The 20,585-nt window shown below is 40.5% G+C and overlaps 1 protein-coding gene across 1 annotated transcript in view; it reads left to right on the top strand.

Moving 5' to 3' along the window:
• The window catches only part of CD2AP (CD2 associated protein), a 75,452-nt gene that overhangs the window by 23,707 nt on the left and 31,160 nt on the right, over positions 1-20,585 (top strand). Inside the window, exons 3-4 of the mRNA XM_083828255.1 lie at positions 15,582-15,735; positions 18,330-18,430. Of these exons, the coding sequence (XP_083684381.1) occupies positions 15,582-15,735; positions 18,330-18,430 (255 nt within the window). The remainder of the gene's footprint in view (positions 1-15,581; positions 15,736-18,329; positions 18,431-20,585) is intronic.

Genomic DNA, 20,585 nt, shown 5'->3' on the forward strand with positions numbered 1-20,585 from the left:
TTAATGTTTGGTGAATGTTAACGGGGACAAGTTGTTTGAGGAGTTCAGTTATGAGGTTGATTTCATGATTAATTTTTTTGTAAAGACTGCACAGGTTGAAAAACGTGTCTTGCATTGATTAGATGATGGGAAAGCATTAAAAAAAAGTATTAGGTCATGTTTTTTTTCATTTCCCTTTTGATTATAGTTCCTTCTTAAAAATGTAATCTTAACGCACAGGTAGTGGTAGTTCAAGAGAGAATTTTGTTGGTGCAGAAAGGCTTTTTTTTTTTCTTCCCTCCCCTCTTCACCTCAGCTCTCTCAGATTGCATTTGCTGCTGCTGCTGTGGGCTACTTGATAGTGCAAGATCTGTGAAATGCTGTTGTGACCAGACCACTACAAACGTCAGGCCTAAAAATTAGACTTGAAGGATCCAGCTTGACAGCTTGGGCAGGTGTGACACATTAAGGGGTTGATGAACTGCAAGAGGGAGGTGGAAATGAGCTGAAGTAGGGCTGTACTTTGGCCTCGTGAACAAGGAAGGTCCTTTGAGAAATGAGTTTGCTCATTTGCCACCTCACCCATCAGCTGTTCAAACTCTAAACGAGGCGGTGGCTGGTGTGTCCTCTGGGCTTCCTATGGAAAGGGGCGTGTTACTGCTCCGAGCAGGAGCACCCTACAGCGCCTGCAAGAGGGTCTGGGGCTGACAGTGGAGAGGTGTAACGAGTTGGTGGGATGGGGTAATGACAAGAGGGATGCTGGAGAGGGCCATCTCTTGCTAACTACTCATTGCCTGTGTGAAAGAGAGAGGAGAGTGAAGCTGTGAGTGACACAGTGAGCAGGAAACAGCTGGTAGGAAGCCAGGCTAGGAGGATTGGGGGACCTGGGATGCACCTGGTCCAGGTGCCCAAGTGTCTTTCCCTCTGTGCGGGGACGAGAGAGTATGAGGTGGATCTACCGTATCAGGTCAGTGGAAAGCACAACTGGAGGGAACAGATCAGTGTGGACAGGACTAAGACTTATATCAAGTTTTGCACATTTTAATGTGAGATTCTGGGGCTCTGAACTTGAATTTTTATTCCTTTCTGAAAGGATCTCTGTCTTTTCCTGCCATGCATTAGGTAGGGATTTGGCTCAAACTCATCATATGCCTAATTTATTGTGCTTTTGTGTAATATCTATGTCTGTCTATTCTGATTTGTTAAGAATTTAATTGAAGCTGATGTATAACCTCTCCGTGCAGAGTTTGGGTGTCAATCTCTGCTCACCTGAATAGCACTAGCATTTGAAGTTGAAAGCGTACACGTTATCAACTAGATTTGCCTGGTCTTGTCCCATATAAAATATTTTAAAGCATAATAAATACATTATAGTTTAAATTATGCAAAAGTAGGTGCACATTCTTTGATTTCAAATCCTAGATGTTTTCTGAGAAGATAAGTTAGCTCTTTAAAAGAAGCCTTGGATTTTTGTCAGACAACTGCAAGAGTGTTGAGGGGGGAAGGCGGTAACTCCAGCTCATTTGTTTTTTGCTAGTTTTGCTCTTTTCTTCTTAATCGTGTCTGACTGCTGAAAAGCTTGTTGCCAGGTGGCAGCTGCAAAGTGTCCTTGGCTGCCAGGCAGCATGCAACTGCCTCTAGCCTGTTTGAAGGACAACCCAAATGTCAGTAGGAGGAGTAGGGCTGCCTGCCTTATTGGTGTGTTGGGTGCCCCAGATCCAGACTGCACCATCACAGCTCAAGTGGATCCCAGTCCTGTTTTGTTCCCTGCTGCTGAGCTTTGCCAATATGTAGGATTTACTGACGTTTTATGCCACTCCTCAGGCTTTGACTTGTGCATGGGACAAATGCATCTTCTCTGAGAGCATGACTGAGTGCTGTCAGCTTCATTTTGAGTTATGATAAGTCTTGCAGGAAAACATTTTTCACTTGAGATAAAACGAAGACAATCTTCTAAATGTTGCCAAATGCTGTTTTTGCTTGCTTGCTTGTTTTTTTTTTGGCTTCTACACATTTTTTTGCATGTTTATGTAGCATCCATAGAAGAATTGGAGGCTGGTGGTGCCTGGCTCCTGGTACCAGATGGGACAGGGCATTTTTTGCATGACAACTGCTCAACAGGTCAAACTGCAGTCTGAGGCACTGTGTCTAACGATACAGTTCTTCATGCTGACTTAAAGCCTCGGGATTTTGCGTTAAGAGAAGAGGTAGGGCACCTGGCTCTCTTCAGCAGAGTCTGTAAAGCCTGCATGGTGTCCTCGGGTGATAGAGTTGGCAAGTGTTTGAACGGAAAGTGGAAGGTAACTGTAAAGGTTGGGAGGGAAGTTGGGGGTGGTTGGGTTTGTCCAAAGCAGTCCTGAAATGAGAACTCAGAGCTGGTGGAGGAGCTTGCAGTGAGTGTATAGTTGCAAGCAAATGTCTATAAAAGGTATAAACAATTATATTGCTTGCTTGTGAAGCTAATTTCCTTGAATTAATTTTTCAGTAGTAGGTCTTTTGAAAAATGTCCTGTCTATATTGCAGTGTTGGATTTTAGAGTGCTTTGAGAATGAAGTTTGGTTTTCCTGCTTGCCCGATAACAAAATGTATATTTTCAGTTTTGTTTCTTACTCATGGTTTATACATTCTTTGTTAGAATAAACTGCCTTTTTCTCTTGACGTTGTATAGTTCTGCAGGCACGTGGGTTTCCAATTTAATCAACAAATCCTGATTTAAAATTCCAGCTTGGACTGTGTGCATATACTCTTTTAGTGAGTCTGTAGTATTTGAATTGGAGGTCTTGTTCCTGACATCATTTCTCTTCCTTCTTCCTATATGGACAATTTAAAATAAACAACTTCGTAAGTTCCTGAAAGGAGTTAGTGGAAATCTAGCAGACTTGTATTGTTTTCCTTGACAGTGTCTTATCCTTTCTAAAATTTATCAGTGTGAAATGTGCACACAGCCATTCATAACCACAATGGGTTAGAGCAGTGTGTAATGCTGCTAAATTGAATAATTGCACCTGTGTGTTTTGAGATAGTAACATTTGCAGTGTGTGGTGTGCTTTGCGTGTTTTTATCTTTTTTATTAGTTCTATTCACTTTCCGACCAACTATCGTGACAGCTGAAAGTGATGATTTATATTCATTCTGCTTGTTTTAGAAAGTTTTTTTCTCCATGCATAGCTAAAGGTATAGCTAGTATTTAGGATCTTACAGGTTGCTCAGCTATTACTATTATTTCAGTTATTTCTATCTTAGCTTTGTAACGTGCTAGGCTGTTAGCCTGCTTTTCATGGTAGTAAAACTAGTTCTATCATAAACTACAGGCAGTAAGTCAGAGGAGGGAGGAGCAGCAGATAGATTAATTAGGACTTTTCATCAGTTAAGGGCTTGCCGATGATCTTCGGGGCATTCAAAAAGCACATTTTGGATACGCACCACCTCAGTCGCTTGCTCAGCAGAAGCTCTCTCTGTCATAGAGCTGGTTCAGAGAAAACTTTTTGCCTGCACAGGTGTGTGCAGCTGCTCCTGCTTTGCTTAACACTGAGCCAGAATCCTTTTCAGGTTAACTCGTGAACTTTGCTCGCTACGACGTTTTTTTCTTCCTCCCCTTAAATAAAAAAAAAAAAAGCACAACACAGGGTGTGTTCAAGCAGATATGTCCGTGGAAGTGGTAAGCTTGCTTTATTTTCTATCCGTTCTTAAAATCAAACATTGTGTTGTAAACTGACTTTGTGTTTCGGGGTAATGAACGTGAACGGAACGGCAACTTTAAAAAGTTGTGGTTGCTGTATGATTTTTTTGATTTTAGTTAATATACTTTGTAAATTCTTGGTCCTAGAGCTGTTTGTATAACAAAATTATTTGGTTTTGATTTATGTTAACTTCTTCTTTGTGTGGAGGCAGGTAGGAATTTTAGTCAGCTACAGTGCTTGTGTGAAGGATTTCTTTTAAACCAGGGTGATTCGGTTTTAGGGGTTACTTTCAAGTTCAACTTCCTGGTCTGTGTGTTTGTCAATGTAAAGAAAACAAAACCTGAGCCCCTTTCCTTCCCATAAAAGCACCCCAGACCAAAACTTTTTCATTGAAAAAGTTGCAGTATTAGCACAGCTGACCTAGTTCTTTCCAGCTGTATTCCTGCTGCCTCCTTCCTCCGTTTCTTGCTCATGTGATGTTGAGTCCTGAGCATGCTGTGAACCGATGAGAGAAACTTTGGCTGAAGCTCTTTCAAACGTAGCATCTTCTGTAATTCCTTTTCAAAAATAGCAAATTGACCTTGCCCAGAACTCTAAACAGGAATTGTGGTGTCGGGAGGGGACTGCAGGCGAGATCGGCTTGCTCTCTGCTGGCTCATTTCAAATCCTAACTCAGTTACAATTAGTGTAGTAACAATTGAAAAAACAGATTAATAACCATAAAGTATCAAAGCTTATAGTCCCATGATAAGCCGTACTGGTTATTAGGAAGCAGGTATGTCTTCATTTATGTAACGGAATAAAATGCCTGTCTATTTCCAGAGTCTTCAGATTTGCTCTTCTGCGAGGTGTTGTACCAGGCTGTGTGTTTTGACACCTGTTCTGTCCGAATTCTTTGCATTCACATAATGCTTGGAGAAAATTAGCTATAAATCAATCCTATCAGTCAACGGATATTTATTTTTTTTTGTGGCTTCTTCCTTTCTTTTCTGGTTGTTTGGAGGAAATTTTCAGAGAAGTGGTTTGCTAGGGGATGAGGGACTTTGGAGCATGGAGGTTTCTTTAGCTTCCCAATAAGTCAGCCCTTCTGATTTGAAAGCAATTCTTGCTTTGAAGCTGACACTTCTTTTTTTTTCAGAAATTAAGGGAATAGGTAAAACAAGCCCTGTTATGTGTATGAGAACAGTGATGGGTAGAAGCTGACTCTTTTTGTCCCGAGAAGAAGTGGAGCTGAGAGTTCATGCTGATACCATGGTGCAATCCATGGTCCCTGCTGATTTTCTTCTGGCTTTTAGAGTAAATGGTGCCGCTGCTGAGGGCACCCTTCACAAGTGAGCCTGGTCAGCAGTGCTGTTATTTGTTCTTGGGGAGTGCCCGTGTGTGGTTGCCCAAGCTGTTCTCATTAATCCCCTCTATCAGCATGGGAAAGGTGATAGCGATTTCCACGTTTATGGGGTGAGAGAGAGTTCTCGACTATCCAGCTATTTTGTCCTGCCTGAACAAACAGTGAAACAGGTTTCTTCCAACCCAAATGTCAGGATAAATAGCTCGGGTGCACCTTGCTTATGAGGGGAGGCAACCTTTGTTTCATAAAATGAATTAAAAATCTGAAAACATTGACAGATAATGCCAATGACATTCTTACGTAGTCGTGTAGTAGTTTATCCTAGGATTTAGAGCTTATCTTTGATTATTCTTGTTTCTGTGGAGATATATTAAAGTGGAATCACTGAGTTAACTGCTTGGGTTTATACCAATAGGGTCTTGACCTCACAAGTTCCCTCTGTAAACTAACCTGTCTGATGTGGAGTGAAAAAGCAGAGTCTTGAGGTTGGTTTGGATTTACAGATGGGAGCTCCGCAGTGCAGTTTCAGCCTGCTGCAGCCTGAGCTATGCCAGCACTGCTGCTTGTGGGCGATGTGTGCTAGCAGGATATCTGCGGGAGCTCTTGTGCTCTGATCATGAGTGGGAGAAGCTCGGCAGATGTTGTCTCTTAACACCATCGCTGTGTCCACACTGGGATTTTATTGCCTTATCGGTATCAGCCGAAGATGTGTGAATTATTTCACATTGCAATGCAGTGTAGCTATGCTGACTGCACAGATACAGGATGAGAAATTTATATGACTGTAGTATTCTGTCACGGTAAATAAAAGTAATTTATAGATCTGAAATGTCACAGATGCTTTCCTCAAACATTCTGCACTATTCAAGTGCAGAAGATTTGGTGGAACGAGTTGACAACTCCCCTGTTCTAGACAAGCACTCATGCTCTAAATTTTTTTTGGGGGGCAGGGAATCACCTCTCAAGAAGGTTTCAGTTTACATTTGCAGATTGTTGTTCCATTCTAAGAGTAAATCTTTAGGATCCTGAAGTTTTCCGTGGCTGGATGTGAATATTTAGTATTTCAAAGCACTGCTTGAGTATGTGAGGAAATGGAGAGAGCTCCTAAATTTTGCACCAGTAGCAGTACTGCTGTGGAAAGGATCTTGGGGTATTGTTCCCAAGGATGGCAGGAGAAAATGTGATTGTTGACTTGAATACCGCTAAAGCTGCCAATTATTCTGCCTGGCTTGCTTTCCTAAAAGGTCTGTCTGCTTGCAGTGTTATTCTGTTGCAACCACGTACTCCAGGATATCTGTAGTGCTGCTCCACTCAAGTGTAGCTGTTTGTTGCTCAACAGAGTCCAGAAAGGAAAACCGGTATCTACAAATAGTTACTCCTGTAGCCACGTGAAGCACTCTGCACTTTTGCCCTTCCTTATTTAGTTTTTAAACTTCATTGTGCAGAATTTCGTAACTTCCTTTCCAGGCAGTGGAGAAGGGTAACAGTTCTCTCACTGGAAGTTTGCAGAGTAGGTTGCATCAGGTGGTGATTGCAACTGTAATTAAGGAAACTCCGCAAAATATATCTCCTGTCTTGGTCAGAAATAATTGACAGGACGTGTACAGAAAACTTAGGTTAAGTTTAGACCTTTTCATTATACAGAAATCCAAAGTACTGCCATAAATATGTACTCTGCAATTATCGTATGTAATGACACGAAAGAGATAATATCCAGATAATGTACGTAATGCTTGTTATATCCTGGGAGACTCTGGATATGCATCCCAGAACTGTATTTTTAGGACTTTGTCACATGTCTAATAAATCAAGGTGTGTATACACCCAACTGTCATCTTGTAATGTTTAGAGCACTTGTGAATTTTTTTGGATATATAGTCATTTTGGACAGGCAGTTAGCTGTGCTCTGCTGTAGTGTTTTCAGCATTACTTTTTTTTTTGTATGCATTTTGCTTCCTTGAGCACTTGAGTTCTTCCTTGAGTTCTGTCTAATGATAGGAAATGATCTCAAAATTAATGTGGTGTTTTCTAGGCTTAACAATCATTTTGGATACTTTTCAATCCCTAAAAATCTGATTTTGGCGTATGTGTGTTCATTAGTTTTTACTTGGTGTAATAAGCTTTCAAACTGCCAGGAACTGATGACAATGCTGATTAAGCATCCTGTCATCTCTAACCACTCGTGAAAAAGAAGCAGAAAGCAAGAGTCATTTTAAATTAAAAATCTTGATTAATCTGTGGAACTTTGGTTAAAATGTAATCTTCAACACCTTTTAATATCTCTGGAATTTTGGGATTTACATTTTTTAGCCCTGATTCAGCACATGTTCAGGTTTGTGTCATGGGCAGCAGTTGTGGTGGGACTTAAAGGTGGTGTTGTTTGTTAGCTTTTTTGTAACCTTTGAGGAAGCGACCCCAAGTGAAGTGCTGAAAGTTTTACAGGGAATGGGAAGAGCTGGGTGCTTTGGAAAAGGGATGCACGGAAGAAGACAACGGTACTGCTAACAGGTACAGGAAGCCTGGGTGATGGTGAGAAGGAACAAAGGATGTTCCCAGTTAAACATCAAAGTGGCCCTGTGGTGGTTAATGGATCGCACATTGCCCTGGGCCAGCAATTCAGGCACTTAATCCGGGCAAGGAAAAGAAATGTGTCTTCCTGTCTTCCCTCCTGGGGAGCCTGATAAAACACCGAGTTCTGTGGAAGCCAGATCCAGGTCTTGCCACGTGTGATTCCTGGTTTCATTGATCTAAAGCCCTATTCCGTGGCTGGTGGTTTACGGGACATTAGCTGTTAGTCTGTGAGAGCAATTACAAGAAATACAATTAAATTTTCGTCTGCATAAGCAAGTGGAATAGAAAAGAAATTCAGTTAACGTTTGAAGATGTTTTTATTTGGCTGTCAATGTGGCAACGCCATAAAATACTTCTATATCTAATACCTAAAATAATATTTTACGGTTATTTTTTTTTTAATTAAATGGTTGGGAAATTAATGTAAACATCTGTGCTTCCTCTAATTATTCCTAGTAGTTTGGGTTCTCTGTTCTGCTATTGTGAGGGCTGGCCATTGTGCTGGCATTGTGCTGCCGTGCTTCTCTGGGTCTGTCTTTGGTCTTTGAAAGCGGCTGAAGCTGTTTTAACACCCATAAAAACCTATGCTAAGACATGACAAATGTTTAGGTCTCTTGTACTTTGCAAATATTAAGAAGACCTCAGATCAGAATCCGTTCTGACATGTATGTTTTGTGCATACTTTAGACATCCAGTTCTCCAAAATAGTATAGTCCGGTTTTTGACGCATATATAGATCAATGCATCTATATATGAAACTCCAAGCCTACTTCTGTACTCCCTCTGTAGAGGTGAGCTTTCCTCATTTAGGAAAGTCCAGATATTTGCCTGTTCTTCAGTTTCAAACGTTGAATTTATTCAGCTGCTCCCAGTGACTCAGTAATTTTTTATGCTTTCCAGAGATCCTGCTTGTTTTATGTGTCAGGTGTTGTGAGAAAGAAGCGATACCTTTCCTGATTAATGCTCCCTTTCTTCCTAGCAGGGAGGCACTCTGCACAGTCTATATTTAGCACAGATTATAGCAGATGCAAAAACATTGATGTAATCTTAAAATTGATGCTCAGTGGCTTGATACAGGTGTGTCTCGGTAGAAGGAAATCTCGGGGTTCTGTTTGAAAACTGCAGAGGTGTGAGCCTGTCCTCACTGAGTCACCTCTGCAGCTAGTTATATTTTATTCTTGGGGAAAAAGTTGCAAATTGTAATCTGAATCTGCAGCGAGCACAAAATATAATAATTCAGCTTTCTGAAAATACTTCTCAAACCACTTTGTGAAACTGCTACACAGAGAGAGTCTACAAATGTGTTCTGGCATCACTTGACAGTGGATACGTTTCTCTACCAGGACTTTGTAACCTTTCTTCCTGTACTGTCTTCTTTGAAGCACAGGGAAGCTTTAGATGTAAGCGGATAGCTCTGTGTAAACTTGCTGTAAGAAATGGGACTTTCCAGAGCCATGCCCAGGTGATAATGGCCTTTAAATAAGCAGTTTGCTGCGTGCTAGGAAATCGGCACGCACTGGAGTTGAGAACCTACAGCACTGTTTGCTCACGTGTTTCTGTAACTATTGTAAAAGTCATTGGAGATTAGTGTCAGCTAGAAACTTTTCTTCTAATTTCACAGTCTTGAACTGAAATGCATTGACAGGTGTGTACAGATGTCAGAATACGAAGCCATTTCAGCTTTGGAAGACATGAAGATGAAGAGTTGACGCTGCCTTACAGGTGGTTCAGCCTTATCTTGGGTCAGTATTTAAAGTGTTAAACAGTTCCTGCTTCAGCCATAAATTAGGGGAAAAAAATCTACACCAGTGACACATATTAAACTGCCCATGAGGTAATTTGTCTGAGAAAACAAAAGTTATCGACTTTGTGCATTCCTCAGTGCTTCAGGGGACTGTAACCACTTTCATCTTTAAAGCGGTTGGTTTCTATTTTCAGGAATAACTTTTAATTCCCTGGAGAGTTGCAGGGCTGCTTGTGACATCTGCCAGTTGAGCTCCTCTGCTGGGTGATGGTAATTGCTCCAGGGACAGAGTTCAGGCAGCTTCTCCGCTATTTTGGTTCATAAATTGTCTAGATCTGTCCTTTTAGTTCATGGCAAGTATGATGGAAGAATGGGGTAGATTATTCATCCACCTCTGCTGTTCTGTGGGCGCCTGCATTTAGGATGAGAAAACATGTTCCTTATTCAAGGAGGAGACAGTGGCTGACCAAATGAAAGGACCTGGGATATCTTTGATTTAAGAGGCTGAAGGTGTCACAGCTGCCCTGCGCCTGCCTGTCTGCTGCTGTAACTAAGACTATAAATGCAAGAGGTAATGGGATATTAGTTAGGTATGTGAAGCTTTCTGTATTCTAGAAATTATCACGTTTCATGGTACTTGAACAGAGATTTTGGCTGACTATTCCAGCTCTATATCTTATATATGTTTATATACGTACACAGTCACATGTGTATGTATGCATTATTCTTCAGTGAAGGAGTTTTGCAGGCTGTATGGCAAAGAGATAAGCTTGTGTTACAAAACTATTGCCTTTAGGTTTACCGTAAGCTTCCAGTTCCTCCCTCTTCCATAAAATGAGCGGCAGGTTTGACTCTCATCTCCTTATTTTCTGCTCAGTAAAATAAGAACCAAACTTAATTTGCAAGAATATCAATAGACAATACCATTATTGCTGTTCTGATGGGGAAGAAAAAGGCTGAGACAATCCTCTGTGGAGGCTCAGATTTCTAGGTTTGTGTACTTTTCATCTCTCTCTTTTTAGATGCTGAGACCATTTGCTGCTGCTTACTTGCTTAAAAGTAGGTCAAAACCGCCTGGTTGTTTGCTCATTTGCATGGGCATCATGGAGGCTGCAGGGAAATTCAGACATGTTGGATTTCTGTCCGTGTATAAAGCAGAATAATTTGTTTCACACGTTGATGTACCCAGATGACTTTGATACTATTTTACTTATATAAAATATCTTTTTTTTTTTCCCCTAAGGAATTGTTAAACCATGACAGGTGCAATGAAAACAAAACCCTCTTAGGATTACCCTGATCTTTTTTGCTATTGAGTTAGACTTGTACACAGTTTCACATTTCAGCCTGTAGTGATATCAGCAGTTTGTAAGTGATGTGACATATGTGTTTAACAGAGATTATAAAAACCTAAAACCTTTATGACTAGGGCTGTGGTTTGCACCAGAAAGAGTGGGTGGTTGCTTCCAAGTTGAGCATTTTATGCCAAGAGAGTCTGTACTGAACTTGCACTGCCAAGTCATAAATGCATAAAATATGTGTTGCTAATGGAAACACTGACAAGGCTCGAACTGTAGTGGACTGGCATAATAAAAATATTAAAATTTCCAGCTGCAGTTAATGTCTGACTCTTATTTTGTATTTTTTTTTTTTTTTGCTGGCTGGCAACGATTGGTGGCCTCATCTCAGAACAAACTGAAGTGTCCTGGAAAGTTTTTGTTGGTATTGTCCTAATACAGACCCTATTTAAATATACAGGTCTGACTTAAAAAAGCAACAGCAAAAACAAAGCAAAACCCCTTACTTGCTCTGAAGCCGCTGATTAGGAGTGTTGGGCATGTTCAGGTTAGATATAACAGTAACTGGGATGTTTTATTTTGCTTTGGGTGCAGAGATCAGACCTGCATGCAGTATTGTTTTCTGACCACTGAAGCTTGGGCCAGTTGTTTTGGTGGAGATGTAAGTATTGCAGATTTCACAGGGGCATTTATTAGTGCTTGAATCAATTACTGTCAGTTTTCAGTGGTCTGCATTGGTGTGTGTCGTGGTTAGGAATTTTCCTTTGTAAAATCTTCATACGTCCCAAAGGTCAGAGTCATAACGATTTATATTCGGGATGAAGTTGCTGGAAGTGGTGAGTGGTAGGTGGGAGAGGATCCCAGCGTGCTTTTGAAAATGGATCTAGAGCAGTTTCCTGCTGTAGGAGTCATAGGAAATACAGGTTTGTGGTATGGTGGACTGCACGCAGGTGTGGAAGCCAGGTATTCCAGAACTTGCTTTACCTTGGTTTGATTTTAGTGTGTCTTTAATGCCCTGGGGAAGGATAATTAATGCTTCAGTTCCTTGTCACTGCCAACAACCAAGTCCTTGCTTTACAAGGATGTTCTAAAGGTTAGTAGGTAAAATACTGAGAAAGCAGTTGTTGGCTTATCCACGGGCTGCTTACTAGCCCCTTCTGTTGTTGTTTTTTTGTCTGAACTAGATTATCAGTAGCTGCTGTAGTGGTAGGCCCCTGTGTGGTTATTGTTCCTCCCCTTCATGCAAAGCAGCTTTAGATGATGCTGTGTTTGCAGCGTGCTTCCTGATACACAGACACGTCACTACCCACTCTTGGATTCACATGTCACCGACATCAGTATTTTACTTCCATCTATTCCTTGCAAATCTTTTCTGATTGTTTCATACCACTCTGCTCTTGTTTTTACTCTAATCTTTTTGGTCTTCTCCTTGCACTTTCTTTTATCTGCCTTAGATGAGGAAGTGTTTGAACTGTATGCTCAAGTATTCTACTTGCAGAGCTTGGTCACGTTAGGAAGGTCCCATGGTACCAGTCTGTACGTGCCGGATCATTCTTCCTGGTTTCTGCTGAAGGAACTCTTCTTCAACAAACTTGCAGCCTTTGAAACTGGCTTCAAGCTTTTTCTTTGTGCAACTGTTGCTCGTGTAATTATTTTAGATCTTATTTTAAAAAAAATAAATCTCATTCTGCTAGATTTTCTGTTAAATATGCCATTGCTGGTTTTGTGTTAGACTTTGAGTATTTCCTGCCTGTGACCATATCAATTACTGACTCAGCCCAGGCAAGAAAGTCTCTCAAGTGTTCCTCCTTTCGTTTTAGAGTTCTTGGTTTTCTGTTGTGGTCACTGCTTTTGTCTCCATCTTTCTCTTGTTTGTAATCTATCAATTACTTTGCTGCCTGTTATGCTACCTTTTGGCTTAAAAGCATGTTGTCTATTTACCTTTGATTACTGATAAAGCTGGTGCCTACCTTAAAATTTGGAAATGGTTCTGTGTCTGTAGTTTTTAATTTTGTTTCTTAGAAGTAGCTGGTCTTACTTTTGCCCATATACACAGGCTGCCTGTGTGTGTCTTCCCCACTTCTCTTTCTCATCTCGGTGCATTTCACAAAATCCCTGCTGCTTCTGAAGCTCTGCGCAAGGTGCAGCATTAGTGCAAGCCTGGAGAGTGAGCCTGCAGCTGACTCCTCAGTGGGGAGTAGTGTTATGGGTGAGAAACAGCTTACCTGGAGAAGTGTTCGTTCCTAGGGCAGCTGGCAGCGTTGGAGGTTGTAAAAGTTAAGTAGTAAAAGACTTATTTTAAAATCCAGGGGTATATCTGCAATAGGCAAGTTTTCAAGTGCCAGCATGTTTCTTTGTTGAGCAGAGTGCCCTTGTCAGGAAGGCAACTAGAGACAGGTTTTTGGGGGTGGCAAACTATTTAGCTATGGCCAACTTGGATTCCTTATGGTTTATCAGACTCGCCAGTGACTGGCCAAAAAACTGTTGATAGACTGAAAATGGCAATGTCTTTGGAATGCCTACTTATAGGGAGGAGATGGTCACGATGCTTTGCTTTTCTGGAGCCCTCTTTTTTTTTTTTTTGGCTTGGAACATAGGATCTCTGCAGAGCTCGAGATCTCCAGGGCTGAATTCCCTGTGAATGAAGGAGAGTAAAAGCAAGAATGGCTTGCCTGTTTGCTGAAAAGCCTCTTTATGTAATGGAAATGAGTGGGAGGAAAAATTGTGCTGTCTGTAGTCTTGCTTATTCTACTTCCTCTGTCCGTTGGGGAAATAGGAAGGTGCCTTGAACTGTTTTACTTGAGGTTCGTGGCATGTTTGAAAGCACCAGGAGCTTTCCAGACCTGTTTAGTTTTCCAGCTGGACAGCTGCAGTAAGTAGCTTTAAGAGCTTTAATGTTCCAAAAAGCACGAGATATATCCTAGTGAATACATTTCTCATACTTTTTTTTTGTTGTTTTATCCATGTGTGGGTTTTACTGCCTTAAAGCTCTTTTTAAGTCCTCAAATCATAAGTATAAATGTAGTGAAACCATTGTTTTCATATATTTAATGTTCTATTGCAATTGTAGCTGAAATAACAAGTGGATCACAAAAAGCTGCAAATTACTTGTGGATGTTTGCATTCCCCAGAAAAGGAGCAGCCAGTGGCAGCGCTGAGGAGCTTTGAGGCTCTTGTTAAGTACACAGGTGAATAAGACCCAGTGGATGCAACATATTTAGATTTTCAGAGAATCTTGGAAAACATTTTTGCATCAAGTTATTGAAGAAATGCAGCTGCTCTGATACTGGAGGAAAAATTCTTTTATGGACTGAAAGTTGGTTAAAGAATAAGAAGCCAAGAACTTACTGGTGACTTGCCAGGGTGGTGTGTCAGAGGGATCTCCTAGGAGCTGGTTGTGATACCAGCTTTATTCAGCATCTCCAGCTATGGGGAGAGGGGACCTAACAGTGGAAACTCCCATTTTGCAAGAGCTGTTAGTTTTTAAATGTTGTGCTGATGGTGTGGAGTCGAGCAGTGAAAAAGGTGGCAGCTGAGCTTGGCAGTAGGTAAATGTCAAGTCATGTCTGTATTTAAAAAAAAAAAAATGTAATCTGTACTGTGGTGATGCGAAAATGCCAGCTGAGATGATCATCAGCTCGGGAATATTTGGTGGTGTCACTCTGAGTTCTCCAAAATCCTCAGCTCTGGGGGCAGCGACAGCCAAAACACCAACAGGGTGCCGGGGCTCATCGGGAAAGCTGCTGAGCAGGATGGGGACAGGCAGCTAGGCAGGTGGTCAAGGGGATGGAGCAGCTGCCCTGTGACATGGGGGCTGACAAGACTGGGGCTCCAGCTGAGGGGATATGCTCAAGGTTTGCATGAGCGTGAAGGCAGTGGTAAATGTGATTGTAGGAGCAAGTACTGGGAGTGTGAAGGTGCCAGGTTAAAGTAGATGAGAGCGTGAAGGGGACTTCTTTGCATTAGCAAAAAGTATTTGGTATTTATCACCAAGCAAGCAGTGTCAGGCAGGATCGTGGATTCGGAAAGGAATTAGACAAATTGATCCCCAGACATCAAAGGGACTGGGGGAATGTACCTTCCTAATGAAACCCCAATGGCTGATCGGGGAATGTGGGAGATTGGACAGCAGAAATTGCCCAGGGTTGTGTGCTAGCTCTGGATTGCTGCTGTTGTGAGCTGCGTTCTGCAGGAGAGGGACTGCTGACCACACCTTATGGGTTTCTTTTTACGTTGAATGATTGTATTCTTGTCTCAGAATATTAATTCTCAGGTAGAGTCTCATTAAATGAGCTGTTGCAGTGGAGTAATTGCTTAAATAGACGGCTTCTTCCATCAGCAGCGGATTCTTTCTTGTTTATAGGTTTCTTTATTTCAGTTGGCAAATCTTTCCTAAATTAAGGTGTTAACTGTTGTCTGCCTTCCCATCAATTCCATGTTATTGGCAAAATACTCTCAGTTACTCTCAGTATCTTGCTTTCTTTTCCATTTGTTTTTTTCAGCAGTATCATTCCATCTTGTCTGTAAGCAACTTTTGAGCTGTAAGGTTGAGATGATCACCTAACACAGCTTCTTATACTTGAATATTGATTTTCTTTAGTGTCCTGCACTATGGTTCTGTCATTATTTATTTGTCTCATATTTTGCTTGGGTTTTCAATATGAGCTTAAGACTTGTTATATGGGACTTCTCCGGCCTTGAAGCTACTTTTCATAGAGTTTGAATAGATGCCTAAAATACTGCCCTTGTTTCTGAGTTTTCTTGGCACATCAGCTCACCTGACTTCTAATTTTATGGAAGGGTCACGTTTATAAAGGCCTTTAGTAAGTTTAGATGCAGAAGGCCATGTTTTTTGAGTATAGTACATAATTACAAACCAAATGGTAAGTATCCCAAATCTATTAGCCTGTACAGTGCCTTGTTAACAACACTGACCTCTCAGGTAATTTAACCTCTTGTTTCAGGAAGTTAAGAAGGATGTAGAGCCCAAGGATGATGCCCTACCAGCCAAGAAGGAGAAATCTGGCAATGTAGCAAGCCTCGTTCAGCGTATGAATATCTGTGGGCTTCCAGCAGGAGGATTTCAGCCCCATCCACCACCCAAAAGCTTCAAGAAGAGTACGTAGCATTTACAATTCTTTCACTTGCATAAACTGCTGTTGAGCATTTTAATAAACATTAATTATCTAATGCCTGTCAGTTTTAAGGATGTACAGAAAACTAGAGATAGAGGAGCCAAAACTTTTTGTTCTAAGCCAAACCATGCTCCTGGATGATACAGTTAGCAGCAGTAGGGATGAATTCAGATGGGAGCAGAATTTAGACCCCGATTCTGGAGAATATTGCCTTGCTTTTTTGATCAGCGTAGAAGGCAATGGAAAGGAACTGTTGCTGTTTAATTTTGTGTGAGCTCTGCTTGTATTGCAAAGTACCTGAATGAGAACTGCAGGCCTGTTCATGGTAATCAAAAATTTTCCTGCGGTCACTTCTTCCATCTAGAAAAGTTTTGCTTTCTAGACAACTAATGATATTATTCTCAAAATGACTTTTGAATGACTGAATCTGAATACAGTTCCTGACAACAGCATGTGTGCCCATTAGGTGCTTTCATTATTAAGCCTTTGAAAATCTAGTCCAGAAGGTTAGTCTTTTTTCCTAGATTAACACAACCAGGCCCTAAAAGGGAAACAACTTCCTCTGATACCAGTTCAGATATCAGCTACCTGTTCTGATGTCTGTAATCTTGGAATAATCCTGTGTTCAGCAGGGCTCTTTGCCTCATGCTGATTGCTGTGTAGCCATGATCAGTACGGTGCATACAATTTGATCTCAAAATTACCAGTGCTATGGCTAGACTCATTTTTCTAGTACAAAATGGTGTTCAGGAACCTTCCTTGAAGCACACAAATGTTTACTTGGCATAAGGGCAGTGTCTGCATTTCCATTTTGCTTGCTGTTCCCTCTTTCTGGGAAGGCTGTTTAAACAGCTTCTGCAGATTCTGTTTGCTGTTTTCTTTTGCCTTTGCCTGGGCAATCACTCACTCTCTTCAGAAAGTTTTTGGAGCATTTAGTCATCTTTCAGTTTCTAGTTCCTAACCTGGCAAAATGAGGTTTACAACATCAAAAATAAAAGTTAAGCTTCTTTAAAACTAGTAGCAAGTTTCCCGTGTGTGACAAGGTAGGTTTTCTCTGTCTAGAAAGCCCCATGTGTTGGTCTCATGCAGCTCACACTGAACACGTGTATTTTCTATCAGGTGGGAAAAGCTACAGGCGATATTCCTATCAGTTAGATTGCTGCGTTTATTCAGGAAGATGAAAATACAGGAGGTGTACTAAATTGTGTAACAAAGGGCTAAATTTAGTTTACTCTGTAGAAAACAAAATGTAATGGGAGACAAGTTTTTTTTGGAAAAGGACTGAACTGCCTGGCAGCTGCCAGCCCAGCAGTCCCGGTATTGCGTGAGGCTGCAGTATTGTTTTCTGAACCGATCAGTTAGCTTCTTTGGTTAATCTAGGGATTTTCAAAACTGGAACTTTATAAAGTAGATACCACTGAAAACAGCTTGCAGGGGAGGGAGAGTTCTAGATGCAAAATGAATCTGTTTTTTTTTTTTACCCTATTTTAGAGAGAACTACATTATGAAAAGGAAAGCTGAAATCAGATGTATACCAAGTGACCAAGTGACTCCTTAGTTTATTCTTTTTGGTATATATCTTATTCAAAGGAGGAACTCCAAAAGCATTGTAGGCAGTAGTAGAGGCCAGTGAACTGTTTATTTCAATTACTGTTTACATAATAGTCCTTCTTGGCTGCTGTATAAACTTCTGTTGACTTGAAAGAAGAGTGTATTATGTGAACTATTACACGTTATTAGAAATAACCTGTAGAGCTTCATGTTTCTGCTTCTTGACTTTAAGCTTTCCAAAGCAGAGGCCATATAGCAGCACGTAGAAAAGTCTTAATTTAGTGATCCCTCTCAGAAATTTTAGATGTTACGTATTACTCAAATGTCTGGCTTGTTCTGTACTGAGGATGCTGGGTGTGGCCATCTTCTAAACTTCTGACTTCGGAATTTCAACACTGCTGTAAGAAGACAAGGATCAATCTGTACCTATGTTTGCATTATTTTTACGCAGCTAATCTTATCTGTTGAAGCTTGAGTATGGACGGAGTGCAAAATGTAAGAGGGAGTACAGAAATCACAGGAGAATAGCTCCTGTAAGACTTAACACTTTAAGAAAACAGTGTGATGTATATCAAGCCTTTGATACATGTTTTTGCTTCAACAGGGGCAGGATTGCTTAAAGACTGGAGGCTAAAACTTGCAGATTTTCTTCCAAGCAGGTGCTAACACTGCAGCTGGCAGCTATTGTCATCTTTGCAGATTTCAGTCAGGAAATAGCTTGAAAATCATTGTACTGGGGACTTGCTTGAGTCAACATGTCTTTTTTTTATAGCAGTTAGTAATTGTCTGTCTAGTGTTTGCTTATTTGTAACTCATAGTGTGAGACACTTGATGGCTTTCAAGTTACATTTAAGGTATAACTTTGTTAGGCTGAAGTGACACAAATGAACTGGAAAAACAGAAGCAGAAGCTTACATAGCTTTTTGGGGTGGTTTACAGGTGTTCTGGTCAGATTTGATACTTGGAAGCTAAGGAAAAATGAGTTTTCATTTTAAAATATTACTTTTTCCGTTTCCTTTGTATCAGAGTCCAAGAAGAGGCAATGTAAAGTGCTCTTTGAATACGTCCCGCAGAATGAGGATGAGCTGGAACTCAAGGTGGGGGATGTGATCGACATCAGTGAAGAGGTAAGCCATTTCACAGAGCTGGTTGTGTCTTCATGTGGTCAAAAGTGACTCTTTTTTAAATTTATTTTGTAATGTTTGAAATAAAAGAATTTTGGAAAATAGCAAAGGAGTTGGTATATCAGAGGGTAAAGCTAATAGTTTAGGAGTTCTTTCTCCCACGTTCTAACCCTAAATCAACAAATACTAGGGGAAGTATTTCATCTTCACAGCAATAAATTGTAATTCAGTACACTGATTTCTTTTTCAAAAGACTTCCACAGTTCCTTGGCTCTGTCAATGTGATCCTTGCTTTTAGGATGCTTGTACTAAAATTCTTTGACCATTTGCCTTTAACATGACATACCCTAACTTGGTTTAGGTGAAAAATGCTATTTGACCTGATTTTCCAGTTTGGTGCTTTTGTACAAAGTCTTTCATCATTTAAACTTTGAACTAATAGTAACAGCATTCAGTACAACAAACTGTGCCTGTTGTATGATATACTTCTAACAACTTGCACAAAAATAGGCAACTTACAAATGCAGTTGGCAATGTGTTATTTCCATTTAATTTTCCACTGAGTAAGAATACAATTAAAGCTTGGTATTGATGTTCAGAACTCGATGGCAATCACCCTGTGCATCTGAGAGGGGCTTTGTGGGGGAGTTATTTTCTTTTTCCTAACTATACACCTCCTTGATACCTGTTCCATTCAATAGCAACTTGTGTTGTGGGAGGCTTGAATATGTGGGAAGAGTATCTCTTACAAGAGCTAAATCTGTCAGAGAACCTGTAGAAAAGACCAGAGTGATCATGGAAGGATCCTTTCAGAACTGGATGAAAAACTTCTGCACAGCATACTCTGGCCTCTATTGGTACAGCCCCTCCTTGCTGTTTCCTTGAGAATCCAAGAAAGGAAAAAGATTTAATATTTCTTTCTAGCCATGTGTCTGTTGGTGCTCTTAAAGTAGCTTTGAGATTGCATCTTTTACTCGGATAACTTCATTTGAAGAGAGTGCTAACTCTCCAGGATTCTGATACTTGCCAGGAATGATTTTTCCGTTCTCATAGCAAGGAAATAATTATACTTTCAGATAATTATGCTTTCAGATGCAGTTGAACTAATGAATGGTAGAATTTGTTCTGTTAGCTTTGAATAAAACCAAGTGACTTGTTAAACCTGCTCACCAAAATCAGTCTCAGATTTCATTGTGTGAGAGCGTTTTTTTTAAAGGAGTACTCCTGGGTAACCTCATTCATCAATTTAATTTGTGGATAGCACCTGTATGCAGCAGTCCTGGCTTCATAAATGCTTACATTGCACCAGTCAATAGGCAGAATGATATCACTGGATACCATTCAAGCAGTAAACTGCTTTGGGAGCTGCTGTTTTGAGTCTCACATGTTAACTTTCAGAATTATTTTGGGAGGGGTGCTCAGTATGATGTATCAGAGAAGACCAAATAGCTAATCAAAACAAAAAGATCAAGGCAATTATTCATCTGGTTTCCTAGATAGAAACGATTTTTTTGGGGACATGGTTTGTTGTTTCTGTTCTCATGTTATTTCTGTGCCTGAGCTCCTTCCTTTCATATACCTCACCTGGCTTTCAAAAAAAAAAGTAAACTTCTTGAAATTGGTGTGTTTCCACAGAACTTTGTGAAAACAGGTGGCCTAGGACAGTTTTGTGCAGTAATCTCTCAGAATGGGTGCAAGGAACACATCTTTGTTTAAAAACAACAAGGACAACAAAAACAATGATATGAAAATATGTATTTGTAGTATTTGTAGTTCCAGGCTGGAACTGAATGGGCTTTAAGGTGCCTTCAAACCCAAACCATTCTGTGATTCTATGGCCAGAAATGTGAAGAATCATAGAAAATACTATCAGTTGTGGATAACTTGTCTTCACTGCTGTGAAGTGATTCTTGCTTTCATTTATATATAAAAGGTGCTATTTATATAACAGGTAACTTAAATTTACAGATAATTTAGGATTATTACTTTGAGAGAGCACTTGGTCATTTCTTTGGAGAAAATAATAAAGCAAAATCACCTGCTCAGAGGAACAAGTTCTACCAGCTACGCCTGATAACAGAGCAGTGTTATCAGTTGTAGCACTTGCAATTGTTTTCCTAAATTGAATAGTTAGTCATTTACAGGAATGATCGTGAAA

The sequence above is a fragment of the Anser anser genome, assembly GCF_964211835.1.
Source record: "Anser anser genome assembly, chromosome: 3".
In the NCBI taxonomy this organism is placed as follows: domain Eukaryota; kingdom Metazoa; phylum Chordata; class Aves; order Anseriformes; family Anatidae; genus Anser; species Anser anser.